General features: G+C 43.2%; 4 protein-coding genes across 5 annotated transcripts in view; 2 read left to right on the top strand and 2 right to left on the bottom strand.

The window, feature by feature from the left end:
- Positions 1-17,676, top strand: part of rhobtb4 (Rho related BTB domain containing 4) — a 539,043-nt gene that overhangs the window by 465,924 nt on the left and 55,443 nt on the right. The window lies entirely within an intron of this gene.
- Positions 563-14,952, bottom strand: nol6 (nucleolar protein 6 (RNA-associated)). Its single transcript, XM_083978353.1, has 26 exons — positions 14,808-14,952; positions 14,276-14,491; positions 14,019-14,135; positions 13,749-13,928; positions 13,458-13,626; positions 13,224-13,352; positions 12,923-13,086; positions 12,692-12,812; positions 12,508-12,566; positions 12,303-12,404; positions 12,092-12,207; positions 11,732-11,909; positions 11,461-11,583; positions 10,989-11,137; positions 7,754-7,829; positions 7,093-7,233; positions 6,464-6,581; positions 5,942-6,096; positions 5,694-5,857; positions 4,860-5,012; positions 4,632-4,729; positions 4,343-4,467; positions 2,566-2,655; positions 2,266-2,466; positions 1,093-1,194; positions 563-955 (listed from the first exon to the last, which is right to left on the bottom strand). Exons 1-26 carry the CDS (start codon positions 14,844-14,846, stop codon positions 806-808), a joined length of 3,435 nt encoding a protein of 1,144 aa, XP_083834479.1. The 5' UTR covers positions 14,847-14,952; the 3' UTR covers positions 563-805.
- On the top strand, positions 7,819-10,935 carry LOC310990830 (zinc finger BED domain-containing protein 4-like). Its single transcript, XM_083978354.1, has 2 exons — positions 7,819-9,589; positions 9,706-10,935. Exons 1-2 carry the CDS (start codon positions 8,081-8,083, stop codon positions 10,252-10,254), a joined length of 2,058 nt encoding a protein of 685 aa, XP_083834480.1. The 5' UTR covers positions 7,819-8,080; the 3' UTR covers positions 10,255-10,935.
- c20h2orf81 (chromosome 20 C2orf81 homolog) lies at positions 15,767-17,371 on the bottom strand (the record flags this gene model as incomplete). The annotated part of the gene is made up of 3 exons (XM_083978875.1): positions 15,767-16,660; positions 16,848-17,054; positions 17,177-17,371. The coding sequence occupies 3 exons, from the start codon at positions 17,369-17,371 to the stop codon at positions 15,806-15,808; spliced, it is 1,257 nt and encodes a 418-aa protein (XP_083835001.1). The 3' UTR covers positions 15,767-15,805.

Here is a 17,676-nt window from a genome sequence, read left to right as displayed (position 1 = left end):
AATTAAATTACTCACAATGGTTCCTGGTAAACCCGGTGAGTGTATGAATTCTCTGGAGCTGTGTGGGACCAGAAATGTTCAGACGATGTTTCAGCGCAACAAACAATGACTTGAATTTCCCTGCTAGGGATGAATAAAGTATTCTCTACTCTCTACTCTACTCTACAAGGAAGAAACCTTTTGCATTTACAGTGATGGGATAAGGAACATTCCTTGTGTGAAAATAAGTTAACCAATCATGATGACTTAGCTATTACACTGGAGTATGCAACTAACCAAAAGAAACGTAATAGCTACAATAAAATAAAAATAAAAAAATCAACATTTGCTGTTCTGTATGGTATGTATATTTCAGTATTTTTGTCATAAAAGGAAAGTAAATGTGTTGTTCTGTAAATATGAGTTGCAACCTTCATGTACAGCTGGTATATTATATTCTTGATTTACTTGATTAATCGATTATCAATATCAGCGATTCATTTAGCCTCTCCTATCAGTAAAACTTTTCATTTCAGCTCTGTTTTGATTTGTAAATGTGCATTAATGATAGACTGTACAGATTGGCAGGCAGGCAGGAAAATCAAAAGAGTAGATGTGCATTTATTGGACATGATACAGCTTAACTAAAAATATATCACTGGTCTACAACATTGACAGTTTTAACACAATAATGTTAACAGGATGTCCAAAAATTAATTCATGTTTCTCTTGCTCTGTTTCTGCAAAAACTATGAAAATATATCAAATAAACTGAGTATCTGGTCAAAGTGATGCAAGTGTGTGTATGCATGTACATCTGAGTCGTCTAAAATGACCATTTTTCAGGCCTGGCTTCCACTGATTTGACCAAACCCTCCCCCATGACCCGGAAGTCCTCCAGTATCGCTTCAACATTAGGAAGAGTATTTACTTCCTCTCCAGTCACCTCCACGCTCCGAGCAGACACCTGTGACGTCTGTGGTGTGTGATGACAAAGAGAATTAAGACATAAGGTTAGTCTGATAGATGCTGACTAACCTGAGCAGGACTGAGGTGCATCAAAATATAATGCTCAAGACACACCCAGCTGGTAGCACAAACAATCAACTTTACCTTAAAAGGCATGGAGATGAAGGCCTTCGGTTTCCATAAAACTGCGATCACTGTTCCACCGTAGGGATCACGGAAGAAGAGAGCAAGGTCTCCGAATGCATCCTGAAAGCAAAATCAGGTTAAGTGATAATATAGAAGATTCAGGAACAAGTTGACAAAAGTTTTGCTGCAGCAGCAAAGAGCAAAGCAGATCAGCAATGGAGAAAAGAACAATCGGTATCACACCCAGGTCAAATGAAACTGCAGGACATGTGGCTACAGACTGGCAAGTTTAAACAGAAATGATGTTACTACATAGTGGAAGAAAGAGTGAGTGTAGCCTCACAATAGGTTCTTTAAAAAAATCCACAATCAATGATCGATGCATCTCACACAGAGGCTACAGCACTTTCACAGGGGCTCCAACACAGGGATTAAATGTGACAGGTCTGTTGTACTGATACTGGTGCTCCACGTTTGTGTTTGCTCTGTAAGTGCATGTGAAGATATTGCTCCCTGCGGTTGGGCGTGTAATGTCTGAATTGAAACTTGACAGGCAGTTAAAAGGATACTAATTGTCCATCATCATCAGTAAAACCTGGAATAAAAAAAAAAGATTCACACCTCCTAATTTCAAAAACAGGTTAAGTAGACATTTAAATCCTCTGCAGGCCATAACGTCTGTTTGAATAGCTCAGTTCAATCACCAGCTCTTTGATCAACTATTGTGACCCATCATTACTGGCTAGATGTAGACTTGTTCATTCAGTTCATGTAATGTATTAGCTGCTAATTTCATCGCATTAACAGGAGATTTAGAGTAAGAAACGGCAGAGACGCAGCAAGAAAGAAAGAAAGAGGGAAAGACAAGGAGATCTTACATTCTTGCCAAGTTTACTCAATAACAACTCAAGACTCTGAGAAGCTCTGAGAAACATCTTGAAATATTTGAGTCATGTGCATGAGAGTGTATGGAGATAAATAACGTTAATCTGTATTTGGGTGCGGGAATTTTTCTCTTTTCTGCAATTCCTTTGTTTATTGCCAGTAAGTTAGTGGATATCATAACCCAGCTGTGACTTGCATGAATAATCCCTGTCACACTTTTCCCGCTCACATCCCATGTCAACAAGGTGTTATTAAAACCACACCTTCCCTGTTACATTGAGTGTATCACCATCAGATTAGACTCACTCTTAGCTCAGCCAAATAGAGGGACACTGGGTTGTAGTCGATGACAGGCAGGGCCCCTCCGGACGGGGCCACGGCGCCAGCTGCGGCTCCTCTGCCGAAGTTGACAGGGGGAGGGTCGACCGCTTGGCCAAGAAGGGGAACCTGCTTGGGGTTCAGGTGAATCAGCACGTCGTAGACATCCAGGGGAGGGCGCATGACCACCTACACAAAGGAAGAGATGTGAATCACAATGCTGATATGTTCACTCAGAAGAGGAGTAATAAGTAAGTGAGTTAGAGCTTTCAGGAGTCTGGAACCAACCCGGACATCTTGTATCTGGCTGCCGTCCATCAGCTGATGTTCCAGTACTTTAAGACTCTCTGCAGCCAGCGTCACCACACGCTGCAGCATCTGAACATACAAACAAAAATCTGGTCATTCTACAGTGTCATAAAGGTCATTGTTGTGGTTGTACAGCCACACTGGAGTACAATCTCCCACAGCACATAAAACACCAACAACAACAACAACAACAACTGCAGGCATGAAAAGGCACTAAAAATAAGAGTATTACAAGGAGGCTCTAAATGCATTTTTTTCAACTAGTCTGATGTGTACCTCAGACTAGGGCAGAACAGTGGGATCTAAAAATCTAAGACATCTGTCTCAGACTTTTGGACTATGTGTTCATTCAACCAGCAAATACAATAGTTGTTTTGTATTCTAACTATTAGACTGATTGACCAAATTACAAACCATCATCACTCATCAGGAAACAGTTTTATTCACATTAGCTTGAGATGATTATATGTACACTGCTTATTTTTTTTGCATCAAGAAGTTCCAACATTCATTCAGATTTACACTTCATCACAATCTGCTCTCTAGTGGTCACTTGGAGGAATTGAGGAGGAGGAACAACTTGTTAGATTATTCACTCTTTCTGTCTGCTCCTGTTTGTTTTGAAACACATTTTCATTTTTAGAGAGTGTGTGAATATTGGAATGTGAATTCTACACATATGATATATGTAACTTCAGCAACCAGATTAAGTACAATGGAAATACTGCTAAGCATTGTAATTAGGCGTGGTGAATTTAAGGCCAAGGTGACGTCAGAGAAGACAAAGTTCCTGCTCTCCACCACCGTTATAAAAAGAGGATGCTGGGAGAGTCTCAGTGTTAACGTTGCTCTTGGAGGAGGTGAGGTGGGCAAGTGCAGGAAGCCTATCTAGGTCATTGACGCACCATGGGAAGCTGGTGTGCGAACCTTTTCTGTACACTACTGTGTGCTACTGGACTCTTTTACAGCTACGGTCACATCCAAACAGCGGAATACAACACAAAACATTTACCTTATTTCACTACGACAGAGGACAACAATGAAAAGCGACTGGTGAGCTATACCTGCTGGTCTCCAAAAACATAAGCAGTGCTTTCAAAGAGTTAGCTTAGAAAGGCTGCTGATGTAATTACTGACGTAAACATGATTTTCTCATGAGACTTTTTAATGTTTTCTTTTTAATAATTCACTACATCTCTGCATTTCCAGATCAATGACTTACATGAAGTTTTGGAAAGACTTCAGAACAACCAATTTCCAGCTCTGAGAAAAAAGCATGGCTTTCTGCCAGTGGTATGTAAATGCAATAAATCTGTCCATGTGGAATTATCTGAAAATTGTTTCTCAGCTAAACATTCATTGCATGGAATCATAATCAGTTAGACAATATTTTATTTTCAAATGAATTATTCTTTCACTCAAACAGTAATTGGTAAATTGGTGATTATAAATATTTTTCAGTGTGATCCAGGAGACCTGTGTGCACTAAGGAAAGGCTCCAGGATCGGGAAACTTTGTGACTGCTCTCTGCCAAGAACTTGCAACTCTTTTCTACACCGTTGTTTGTGATTCTCTTTATATGTTTAGAAAGTTGGAAAAAAGTCTAAATAACTTATAAGCTTGTGACCTCAAGATTCTCTTTTATGTTTTCCCATTTACTGGTGTATCATAATGTTTGATTGTTTTTAAAAGTTGTGCTAATCTATTAAATGTGTAGCTGTGTTTATTGTGCACTTGTATTTGTGTGTCCACTGACCTGTACACTAGGCGCTCGCTTGGTCCACAAAGATGCTGTTTTGTCTTTAGGTGTAGCTATAAACATGACAGGAAGAGACTCCCTGCTGGCCATGAAGTCATTCTTGGTTTGTGTGTAGTCGGCAGCTACACGTGACAGAGAAGAGAGCAACAATCAAACAGGGGTTTGAAAAAGCGAAACATACGAGCAGGATGTTAAAAGTATGTCGGGGATGTCAATAGAAAGGGGTCAGGAGGGCTTTGTTTGTTTGACACAGAAGGAAAAGGCCGGGGTGTGCGAGAGCGCTTGCCTGTGAGCTGGTTGTTGAGGTTGACGATCAATGGGTTGTTCCTCCAGTCAAAGGAGGAGAGCAGATGAAGGAAGCGAAGGAAGCCCACCTGAGGAGATCTGAGCAATACAAAAAAAGTCACTCACATGACCTACTTGAAGGAACAAAGGGATGTAAACAAGACAGATATCTACAAAATTTCACTCTGATGAAATGGCCAGATTAACAGGCCTTTTGAGTGGTAGTTACCCAGGAGGAGTGAAGGGTGCAGGCTGCAGGAAAAGCGACGCCACCAGCAGGTCTGCGGCGTCTTCTGAAATGTCGTCACTGAAGAGCTGAGCTCCCAGCCAGCGTTTGGCCAGACGACACACTGCCCCAAAACATGGGTGCTCCTGCTGAAGCCTGCAAACATGATGGGATGCATAAGATGGGGCAAAAAAATCATAGAAAACCATAATTGTAGGAAAAGCAAAAAGAAAAAGAGAGAAAATAGTGGCACAAAGGAAAGAAAGTAGGTCAAACATTAAAGAAAGCGTAAACGTTACCAAAAAACTGTCCTTATTACTTCTAATATCAATGCGTAGTGTTCAAAAGCAAACAACTAAGAAATCTAATGCCGGGGACATACCGCAACGAAAATTGCACTTGAGCCGGAGCCCTGCTGTTCACACCAGACGCGCATTTCTCCGCGCCGGTCGACAAGCGCTTCTGCCCCTCAGCTGTGTGTGTTCATCTCTCTCACTCTCGGTTTAGATAAATAAACACAAATAGATTTTGAAAATTGTTTTAACTTTGAAAATTGACCAGATTCTCTCGTGTTTCTTTGTTTGACTTCCTGCCCGGCTCGACGCAAAAAATAGACCAGACGCCGAAACAATCGCTGCAGGGCGCGAGTTGGCTGCAGAGGGGCACGCCACGGCGCGTCTGGTGTGAACGACACAATCTGTTAACATGGGCGTTGAAAGGAAACTGGCTCCGCTTCTCGGCGCTTTGCAGCTATTTGCGGCGCTTCCGCGTCCGGTGTGTCCCCAGCGTAAAACAGGGCTGTCTCACTGGTATAATTTGTGGCCATTATAATTTTACCCATGTAGTGTACTGGTGAGCAGAGGCTTGTGAATAGTCGCCATCTCCAGAGCCTGTGCCTCCTCATTGTCCCTTACAACCAGCAGGCCCTCTGCATTCACACTCTCCCTCAGCACCTGAGGCTCCCGATGATATGCCACTTGAATGCGGAACACCAAGCCGTCCTGGGTACAAAAACATAGGGAGAATTAAGTTAAAGTTCATGGACAAGTGTGGGACATGTAGACAAACAAACACTCAAAAAATACCTTCCAGACATCCAGGTGTGTGGGGCAGGGCTTGCACGGATAATTATGGTGTTTCTTGAGCAACTCCCCCAAGCTGATGTGGAAGGCAGTTCGGATATGTCGGATGGCAAGGCGGTCGTGAGGCCACTTTCCACTCCCCTCCATGTGACAGATCACTGCAAAAATAAAAGGTTAGTGATACGTAGCTGTATAAATATGTACAGCTAAATCTCAAGGTTAGGCAGCTGTATTTTTCCAGCATTGAAGACATTCAGACAGTCAGTTATTATGTAATTTTGCCTGGTGCCATCCTATGTAGTGGAAAATAAATTACAGGGAGCACACATGAAGCCCCACCCCAAAGAAAAAAGAAAATAAGTGATGTTACAGTATGTTTCAGTGAGAGCGAAAATTCATAGTAATACATGGTCTACAACAGAGTGTAAAAGTTATGCAATAATTCCACATACTATGATGTAGTTTTGAACACTAAATATTAAAGAACAATTTCTTCATTAGTAGCCGGTTGGAGGAAACACATACCTTTGATAGGGGTGATATAAGCAGGACATGGTTTGCCCTCCTTTGGCACCAAGGATCTGGATGTTTTTTCTCTCTCAAAGATGGAGTAGTCCAGCTTCTGTGGCACAGGGGGAAAGACCTGCAAAGCACAGATTCAATGTTAAAACACTCACAAAACCAAATTCAAAATTCTCCAGTTGCAATGCAGCTGTCAATAACAGCTGCACTGAAGAAGGGTTTAAAGAGGAACTATGCAAGATTTTTACATTAGCTATGCTACATTTTTCACCTCAATTAAACAGCGTTGGAGTAATTGTGATAGTTAAATACATGACTTGTAACTTGTAACAGGGAGAATGGAGGATCTCTGCCTTCCACCTAGCATCTCTTGGCCAAAAACCAACCTTGCAATATCAGTGCCTCCGACCCGGTGTCCCAGCTCTCGTCCCGTAATCTCTTTTTTATGACAGATAGGACTTCACAAATATACACATCATAATGCGTACATGATAAATAACGCTATCCACCGCTCCATGGATTGCTTTCTCGTCGGCTTTGTTAAAAACAAATGCATATGGCCAGGAGGAGGGTTGGCAAAACAGCTAAAAAAGCACCCAGACCCGGACCTTTTATTTAGTGTTTTTTTTTACCTGTGTGTATCTGAGGGCAGTGTGGGCCCCTTGCACTGCTGTGATGGAGAGAGGCAGACCCTCCAGCCTCCACAGTTTTCTGCTCAGGTCATCATAAGACTGAACCACCAGTAAACTCTCCTCTTCTCCAGTACTGGACACCTGAAGAACACATCACACATGAATACAAATACGTGCACATACACTCTCACAAAGCAACACTGATATGGGTCCTGTGCTGGTCCACACCACAAACACACTCACACAAGAACTTCACATACAGGCGAAATAAATAAATAACAATAATTAAAAGCTTGGGTGCAGTGTGGAGCAGTGGGTAGAGCAAGTGCCCCATATGCAGAGGCTACAGTCCTCACTGCAGTCTCAACTGTACAGTCAAATGAAGGCATACAAAGCCTAAACTTACTTAAAAAAAGAAAAAAATATTAAAAGCTATATTCAAATTGCAATGCAAACACACCAACCAAAATGTTTTAGAGGAAAATACATTTAACAAGCAGTGCAGGGTTTCCATAACAAAAAAAAACCATTTACATCAGCAAACAAAACCAATAAATTCAATTTGATTTCAATTAATTTTGTTGGCAATATTTGGATATTGATCCATGAATGTATGGTTAATAAAAACAACAACAACAACAACAAAAGAAAGGCGATTTACCTCACTTCCCGTTTTGATGACGTCATCTACCATCGCCCCCACATACCGTATGCAGGACTCGGGGATGTCTGCATGCCTGTTGGAAACAAGTATATTATCGTCAGATTAAAACGAGGCTTCAACACAGTCATCCCTACACTCACCTCACCATTATTTCCCAGCAGGGCACATACGGGAAGAGAAACGGGTGATAGCTGTGCTTTATTTATTTTTTAATAACCCCCAAATCCCCATTCTTGCGATGCCAGTAAGTGCTAGCATTAGCTAAGTTGCTATCGTTAAAAAGGGAAAAAAGACACTGGACTTTAGACCTTTGCTGCGCGGGGCATGAAGCGCACGGGCAGAAGACGCAGCTCTGTGTGGGACTGCTTCGAACAAGTGGGGAACTTAGTCCGCTGTATGAAATGCGACGCCAAGCTCAAGTACTGCGGCGGAGCCACCAGCTCCATGATCAACCATATGAGTAGGTACCATCCGTCCGGGGCGCCGCTGGAGGAGGACGAGAAGCCGGTGATCTGCGCCGTGCAGTGCGTCGAGGAGGAGAGCGCCGCCAGCTCGGACATCATGCAGGTTGCCGTCATGTCGCCCAACGTGAACACGAACAACAACACTACCCCGCCTGAGCGCGGCGACTACGGAGAGAGGAAGCGCCTGAAGCGGAGCTCTGTGTGGGACATTTTCATCAAAGTGGACGACGAGGTCCACTGCACCGTATGCGACACGAAGCTGAAGTACAGGAGCAGCACCACCAGCATGATGTACCACATCAAAAACAAGCACGCGGACACGATGCCCAATGATGGGGTGTCGCTGGCAACGCACGCGGAGGTGACTGAGCTCATCTCCAGAATGATAGAGAAGGACATGCTTCCCATCAGCGTGGTCAATGGGGACGGGTTTCGTGAACTACTTGCATACACAGTGCAGAATTATAAAATGCCATCTGCCGGTGATATCACACGCCTGATTGAAGGCCACTTCCATGAGAAGGTGGAGGAGCTTGTGTTGCAACTAGGTAGAGTGGAGAAAGTGTCTCTGACAGCTGACTTCTGGACAGCCATGCCATTTCAGAGGTACATTACCGTTTCCTGCTCGTTTATTACTGAAGACTGGCAGGGGAGGTCAGCTGTGCTGCACACACACAAACTCTCATCAGACAGCCACTCCAGCACCAACAGCATCACAGAGAAGCTTCTCAACACCGTGCAGACCTGGGCTATCGGTAGCAAAGTGACTGCGTGCGTTCATAATAACACACAGGACGTCTTGGCAGCCCAAGCGTGCGCCCGTGTCACCTGGGACTACGCCACCTGCTTTGGCACCACGTTGCAGCAGGCGGTCAGCGACGGCCTGAGTGAGGATCTGGTCCGCATCATCGCTGCTGCTGGAAGACTGGTCAAGCACTTCAGCCACAGCTTGTTGGCGAGCGAGGCCTTGGAGCAGAAGCAGGTTCAGATGTGCCTGCCGCAGCACAAGCTCATCCAGTCGAGCAAAGCCAGGTGGGACACGATCTGTGAAATGTTTGAGCGGCTGCTGGAGCAGCGGTGGGCCATCAAAGCCGTGCTCTCTGATCGCTCCATCACCAGCAGGCAGGAGGCCCAGACCCTCGAGATGGAGGACGATTGCTGGCAAATAATTGAGAATTTCACACCCGTGCTGGCGACACTGAAATGGGCGACAACAGTCATATCTGCTGAAACAGAGGTGTCCATTTCAAACATCTACCCAATCACATTCAGCCTCATTCAGACTCATCTTGTGCCAAGAGAGAATGATGTTGAACAAGTGTCAGAGTTCAAGCTGAAAGTTCAGACGTCACTTAGAAATCACATGGAGGTAGGCATAAACCAATATCAAATATCATTTTGTGTTTCAGGTACCAGTCGAATATGATCAGAATAAGCACTGCATATAAATGTCTAATTACTGTTATTTCATTTCACTGTTCACAGGTTGATGCCAACGACCTAGCGTCCAAACCAGCTTTGATCGCATCTATGCTGGACCCTCGTCACAAACATCTCAGCTTCCTGACGCCAACAGGGAGGCTGGCTGCCAAGGTTAAACTGCATGAGCTGGTTTCAAAGTTAGATGTGGTAACTACCACCATGGGCCCGAAGGATGAGCAGCAGGAGACCCCGGTCACACCTGACATTAGCCAGGTGGCCATGCCCTCACAGTTGAGAAGTGACACCAAAAACACCATGATGCTGCTCCTGGGAGACAACTACAGCTCCTCTTACGCTACAGACTCCGAGGCTCAGGTAGATTACTACTTGAGAGACATTGCTCCCTCACTGGACATAAACCCTCTCGACTGGTGGAGGGTAAATGGGCCAAGATTCCCCAAACTGGCCACTCTGGCCAGACACTATTTGTGTGTACCTGGTGTATCACTTCCGTCTTTATTGTCAGAGGCTGGACAAGCGTTTGCAACGATGCGTACAAGACTGAGTCCAGAGCATGTTAACATGATGATCTTTGTAAACAGAAATGTGTGACAGAAATAACCAAGCATGATGGAAATCTATACTGACTTCAGATACAAAAAATACTATTGGGAATGAGGAGAAAGAAACAACAGATGAAAAGAGTCAGGGAGGATTGCAGAGATGGCAGCGCTATAATGTCAGCAGTGACCTTCCCCATTGTTAATATGATGTATTTGCTGGTGCTACTAAGCTTGTGAATCTAAAATTCTTTCTGTCAACTTGAAGTTAGAAATTTCTCCTACTACAGTTGCCGTCAGCTGAGCTGCGGTCAAACATAAATTCTTGATCGACACCTTACTCACAACATCTCACTTGACTTGATGACTTACACCTCTGGCTGTGATCTAGTGAAAACTTCATGCCAGCAATATCTGAGTTAACGCGTGCCAAATAGAAATTCTTGGCATTCAACATAAATCATCCGGCGTGCCATGTAAGCTGCTAACAGTGTATCATGTATCATGTGCTGTCATCTGTACACTTAATTTACCAGTATTATGTTTTGTACACCTTGCATATTGAGTAGATATATTCTACAGTAGTCGTACTAATTAGGATAAAAACCATCAAGAAAAAAAGACTCTGATTTATTCCTATATTACCTAAATATTTGTATTATCAGTGCAGCTAGAAACTTGCTGACCAAACTAACCACTGTATAACCACCAGTATTAATGTGATGTCTTGTTGTGTCTGTCTCTCAGTGTGGTGTGCCAAGATAAAAAAAAAATACAAATACATACAGCTGTAGCAGGTGTGTGATGATCTGTTTGGAGACCAGACGTTTTTGCCACATGCTCTTTCCATCCCACAGGACAGCCTCGGTGATGGCGCCGTCCTGGAAGCGTCGCAGCTCGGAGCGAGAACCCCACAGCTCACGAAACTCCGCTGCCTAGCAGGGGAACAACACTGATGTTAGTGAGGAATTACTGCTGCACCAGCATGGTCACAAATGAATGTGAAAAAGTGCAAACACATTTAGTATTACATTGTGAGAAATATTTACAAAACATACAAGCGGTCAAAAACTCAAAGTACGGCCAGCAGATTTTTCTCTATACGAGGAAAAAATATTTTATACCCGAGTCAACATAAAAATCACCATGGGTTTGACCTACAAGGCATTTTACCTGTGAATGTGGTTAAAACCCGTGGAAGCCTTGCATGCACGTTTACTTACATCCACACACAGAAAAGACAGATGTGTGACATTACCTTGGGGCTGTCTGCAGGTGGGCCCCTTTCCAGGACAGAGGCTGCCTGCTCTGGCTTTAAGAGCAAACCGAAGGAAAGAGGAGGCTGAGCTTTGTGTTTCGGGGCTTCACTGTCCACAGACCACTGTGATGAAACAAAAACAAAAGTGATGTGAATGTTGTTAATCTAGACTTTGGTAATAGGAGCTCAGACTAAAAGAAAAAAAAAGTGTGCAAATTATGCCAGTTGAGTTAACAAGGCACTGAGATAAACATATCCCTTAAATATCAACCTCTGGATCAGGAGAGAGGGAGTGGGTCAGGAGCTGAATCCTCTGGCCAAGTCCTTGCTGAAGCAGTGACAGAAGAAAGGGCAGCGCAGTGTGGACATAATTCCCACTGTGGTCCATCAACTCGCTGAGGAGATTCATTTTCTTACAGCTGGCCTGAAGCTTTACCAGCTCACATAATCTGAGTGGGAGATGAAAAGCACAGAACAGGCTGTGAAAAGAATTCAACGAAATCTAAATCTTGCACTGACAGCTTGTGGTGGGTTTTTATCTTAAAAAAAAATAAAATCTAAGCTGCTTGTATGTAGTTCCAAAGTTAGTTATCATACATCACATAACCACAAAGTTAGTTATCATACATACTGGAATACGTGGTCACTTGTCCTTATCATGGGTTTGGGCGTCATGAGGAGGCTGTAGAAACCATCCACTGTCGGGTTGTCCCAGAACTGCATCGACACGGATGCCTCATGCTGCAGCTGAGAACAATTTGATAATTGTCAAAACCCAATGTTTAATCTCACCAAAGAAAAATTATCATCTTTGAACACACACACACACACAAAGTATTTACCTGTTTGTAGGTGCAAGAAGTCATGTCGGCACACATGTTGAGATGCCCTGAGGGGTCAACAAACACCACCTGGAAAGCATTGTGGAACTCTGCAAGAGATGGCTGCAAGGAAGAGATAAAAAAAAAGTGAGGCCACTCAGACAATAATGGTTAATTCTGGAAATAAACAAAAGTGTAAGTAAACTTAATTCCCAGGTTTACTCACAGCTGTAGAGTCTGGATCTTTGGCTAGGCTAATCCCATTCACTGTTAGGTCGGTAGAGGCTGTGGGTTAGAAAGAAAACCAAGCAAGTTACTGTGAGTAAAACCACTGTAAATCTTATTGTGTATCTTATTATATGTTATTTACAGAAAAAAACTGCAGATTAATGGTTTGTAGATATTCTTACCAAGGAAGTTCAAGCTATTTCGAAGCAGCTGATAGGCTGTCATGGTGTTACTGATTCTGTGTGTGGTCAGCAAATAGGCCAACAGCATTGAAGCCAGGAAACCATTAAAACACCCAGTGCCCTTTAAGACAGGAGAGAGAAATACAGAGGAGAGGGGAGATTAACAGTCGGAAAAACGAAGGACATATACTTTGTGCAGTGAGTAAAAGAACCACTCTGTACTCGTCCTACCTGGTCAAGCTCTCTTTGACGAAGCCAGACTTTTAGTAAAGCCACCCCATCAGCAAAAGCTGAGCATTGGGAGCTGACAGCAGAGAGAAACTGAAGGTGAGCCCTGGGTAGTAGGTCCCCCAGAACAGAGCTATTGTAATGTGGAGTGGGAGGTTCACTGCTCTCTGTAAGAAACAAGAAATGAAATTGGCCATGATGACAAGTGACATTTTAAGTGTGCTGTTGTATATACTGTATGTGCATTGGCATTGTTTGAGAGAGAGTGATCAAAGGGTGAGAGGTACATTTTAACTAGCCTTACCAGACTGTGAAGTCTCCAATCCAGTGTACCACCCTGTCCGGATATTATTCCTCTGAGGGTGGAAACGACTGGGCCTGAAGAACCCAGGAGGTGGACAGACATGAACGCGCAGGGTGAAGCTGGAAGTGTCTAGATGAGACATAACCCAGTAAGTACCTGCCGTTTAATATTCACATGCAAAGAACATGATCCACTGCTGGAATCCACACAAAAAGTGAATATAATGCTTGATACCTGGAGGAGTCAGCAGCAGAACAGGTCGGAGTCGATTCCCATGGAGACAGGAATAGCGCATGGTCCCAATGTCAGAGGAGGAGGTCAGATGCTGGGCTAGGCCTGCCAGGTAAAGAGCTCTTTTTCTTGGATACCTCTGGTTCACCACATCCTTTGGGTGGAGGACATCCTAATAACAGAAACACACCAGTGTCTCTTAGAATCCAATGTCTATAATGTCTTGCACTGCATTGCTGTCAAGTATATATAGTATATAGTTAAAATAAGAACACAAAGAACCAGGCGACTTACAGCTGGGATCGTGACAGCCAGGTCTACCATGACGCGTGGTTTGGTGCAGGTACCAAGGGGGAAGCTACCGATCAGATCGACAGAAGCGGGAGGTGCCATGTGGAACTTGCCTTTTGTTGTTTTGGGCACCAGGAGGAAAGGGATCTTCACTGCACTCGACAGCCAGGACAGGTCACTTACCTGATAAATACACAGACGTGATTAACAGGTCTGTTATGACTTTGGGGAGATCTGATCGAGTCAGTTACAAAGCTTTAAAGTTCTACAAACCTCCACTTCTGGTGAATCTGGCACAGCCTGGAGCAGCTTGGTGACAGTCTGGATGAAGGAATTGATTTGCTGTTTCCTGTGCTCACTCAGGGTGACCTCTTTCAGCAGCTCCTCCATCTGATGCACAGAAAATGTACTTGGAGTGAATGACAGCACATTGTTTACATGAGAACACCGGCTTGACTTAAGACATAAATTCAGTCTGACAAATCATGTCCCCAATTATGTTTCTTTCTATGTTCCCTGGGAGGACTGACCTGCATTTTGAGCAGGCTGCAATGAAACAGGCTTTCGGCCTCTTTGAGCTGGTTTAGCTCCTCGACAGTAGGAGCTCTGTACAGATCATTCCTTGACATCTTCACGGGCCGACAGACCAGCTCCCCCTCCCCGGCTTCATCAATTTTGCTCCTTTTGGCCTGAACAGGAACGTCACCGTCCTCCTCCTCCTCATGAGATGAATCTGATGAAATCATCTGTGAAAAAACAAACAACCCAACATGCTTGAGTCAACGTTAAACATGTGGCAATTGTATGTGGAACCAGTACAGTGAGGGACATGAAATCTGGGGTTACTATTTTCGAATAAGCGTCAACCATAGCGATTGTCACGTTTTTATTATTATTATTATTATTATTATTTACCGTATTGTGCATCTGTTTTGTGTAATTGACTGTAAATATCATAAGGAAATGCAAACGTGTAGGCAAAGCATTTAAGTAACCGTGTTCAACTGAGTAAACCGGCCCCGTCTATCAGTTAAAAACCATGATAAATGTCGCCAGTCTTACCTCAGCTGGATCCTCTGCAACTGTCTGCTTCTTCTTCATGTCTAATTTGCTTTCCAACCGATTACAATTCCAATATCTTTGAAGTTTTTTATCGGCACTGCTTTCCCTTCATCGCACTCTCACATGTGCACAGGGTCAGTGAAACTTGCTACCAAGCAAAATAAGTCCTTGATTGGTGTAGAGGCGACAGGCGCGAGTGCTGATTGGTTCGCTGCTCGTCGAGCGTCACGTCGACGTTACCAAGGTAGGTTGCATGGTACTCATGTGTACTGTGCATACCGTGTCCATGATTTGAATACAGTTGTGTAAAATTCAGGTAAAAATGATGATTAAACAAATGAAATATTATCTAATTCATTTCTAACGCTGTGGAAATGTTTGCACCAAAGACATTTCATTATTGATGTGGCCTTTTTTGCCATTTTATTATTAACATCAAGGTGAAGATAATGCAGTCTAATATGAATGCTACATCAATGAAAGTTAGAAAGTTAAAACAGAAGTGCTGATTCAACATTATGCATTATTTCTATTGTTTAGTCTACCTTCATTGATTTAAATGTGGTGGACTAAGTAATGGAAAGAGCAACCTGCCAGTTGACAATTTAAAACAAAAACACTACTTTATAATCATTAAAAAATTTGTAAGATTTAGTACAAGCCTGTTGTAGACTGATTTTTTTTTTTTTTTTTTTTTTAGCTAGGTGTACCAGATCTTTTCTTTTGGTTTACAAAAATTGATTTTTTTGTGAGTTACCATATATATATCATATATATATATCTTTCTTCATCGTTATACTATAGTATTGTGGGAAGCATTAATAAAACACATCTTTCTTTTTACATAAGCAGCATAAGAATTGACAATACATGTTAATAGGGCACATTTCCTATTGCAAATGCAGACAAGCTCATTGGACATTATATAAAATGTTATTGTGTCAGCAGGGATTGTTTTTATTTCATTAAATATGGCTTTAAAAAAGAGGTACAGACAATCATTTGTCACAGTTCTTTGACTGAAGCAATGGGGTGACCTTAGATGATCGACCTGCGGTAATCTGATCAACTGAAAACAGTGGCACAGCTACATCACTTCGTATTGGCCTCAGCTTGGTAGAGGTGGAAGGATGCATAGTTTTGAGAGGGTTACTTTCAACTCTCTGGGGATCCTGCAGGGAGACGCCCTTGGCCAAAACCACTGTGTCCAGCCTCAAAGGCCCAGAGAACTCCAACCCCTCCTGCGAATGTCTGAGGGGAGACACTTTCTTCAGAAAAACATCTGCCTTGTGTCTCCTCTGAAACTGATCACTGCAGCTTAGTGGTGACAGGATGTTTGCTGTCCGATCAGTCTGCTGCCTGTTATGTTTAGGTTCGAGTTTGGATAGTCCACTTGGTTTCTTAGAGTTGGGTTTTGTGTAATTGTCTACAATCTCATACTGAGGAACCATGCAGCGTCGAGGCAGACATGAGGGATCAAGTCTTGGTATAGGTTGGTAGTCCTTAGGCTGATACACTGGTCCAGTCTTCTGGTTATAAACAAGAGATATCCTATTTCTACTCTGTACCTCCACATCCTTCCTCCCAGGTGAACAGGGAAGGACTGGCAGGAATTTGCCTGGAACAGCCTTAGGAGATAAATTAGCCCCCTGCTTTTTCTTTCCATCAGTTTTTGGTCGGGGTTGAGGACTTAGTACTTTATTGTGCTGACTTTGGTGCTTCTCACTTACAGGACTCCTGGGACTTGTTTCGTTTTCAGATTGCATTGGGGAGTAGTTTTTTTGAGTCACACTTGTACATTGATTTTCGACTCTTGGAGTTGTTTGTGCTGGAACCTGAAGAACTTCAGCCTCCTGTTGAGAATGGATACAGAGAACTGGTACTGCAGTTATCAGGATCAGAATAGGATTTATTGCCCAGTAGGCAAGGTGGAGGACATAAATGTAGCAGCACAAGACAACAGTATGCAAGGATTTATACTATATATTAAATATTATATATACCAATGTAGGTGTTATGTACACGATAGTTCAACGGTACCTGTTGTACGGTGGGGTGATGTTGAGGGGTAGCACTGATAACAGGTACACATCCCTGAGCCCAGGCATCAGAAATTGTTGGCACAGGCTCTGAGTCTTCAGTTCTACATGCTTCCTCTGGTCCTTCTCCTTCATCTGGGCACAGGATTTGTTGCTCTAGGATTTGTGTGAGGTGGTTCTTGGCCCAAGATGCAGAAAAAGGTGCTAGCTTAAAAGACACCATGGATGTTATGTTCTACTACATGTGGTTGAAATGAATGTAAAATAAAATATTTAACTGATATGAATCAACAAGATGACATTCACTAAAAGACCAGTCCACATTTTCACCTGTCTTTCGACGTAGGCCTTCAAACAGCCTTCCATGACTTTGCTCAACAGTTCCTCCATGATCTCTCCCACTGTCTCGTCTCCCTCCTCCTGGGTCAGCATGTCCATCCACTGGGCGTGGGTTACACGATCAAGAATGACATCGTCCCCCTCCAGCTCCTGTGCTGGAGGGGGGGTCACCTGGACAGTCGACATACGTCTTGCCCCGTCGGCTCGGGACTTGCCTGGTGAGCGAGGTATCTTTGCTCTGGATGATGAAACTCAAACAACAGAAACTAAAACAATAGAAAGAAAACCACGACAGATTCAAACAAACGAACAACAACATAATCATCAACAAAACAATAAAACAAACAATAAACACAAATGACAGAATAAATATGTTCACATATCACGTACTATGATTACGTATCGCCTGTATCAACAACACTACAGAGAAGGAAAAGTAAAGTGCAAAAAACAGGTCAGTGTTGTTGCTTTTAAAAACCCAACTGCAGTGT

Source organism: Trachurus trachurus (assembly GCF_905171665.1).
Source record: "Trachurus trachurus genome assembly, chromosome: 9".
NCBI classification, from domain to species: Eukaryota; Metazoa; Chordata; class Actinopteri; order Carangiformes; family Carangidae; genus Trachurus; species Trachurus trachurus.
The sequence above is the reverse complement of the archived record's forward strand: the minus strand, read 5'-3'. Positions and strand labels throughout refer to the sequence as shown.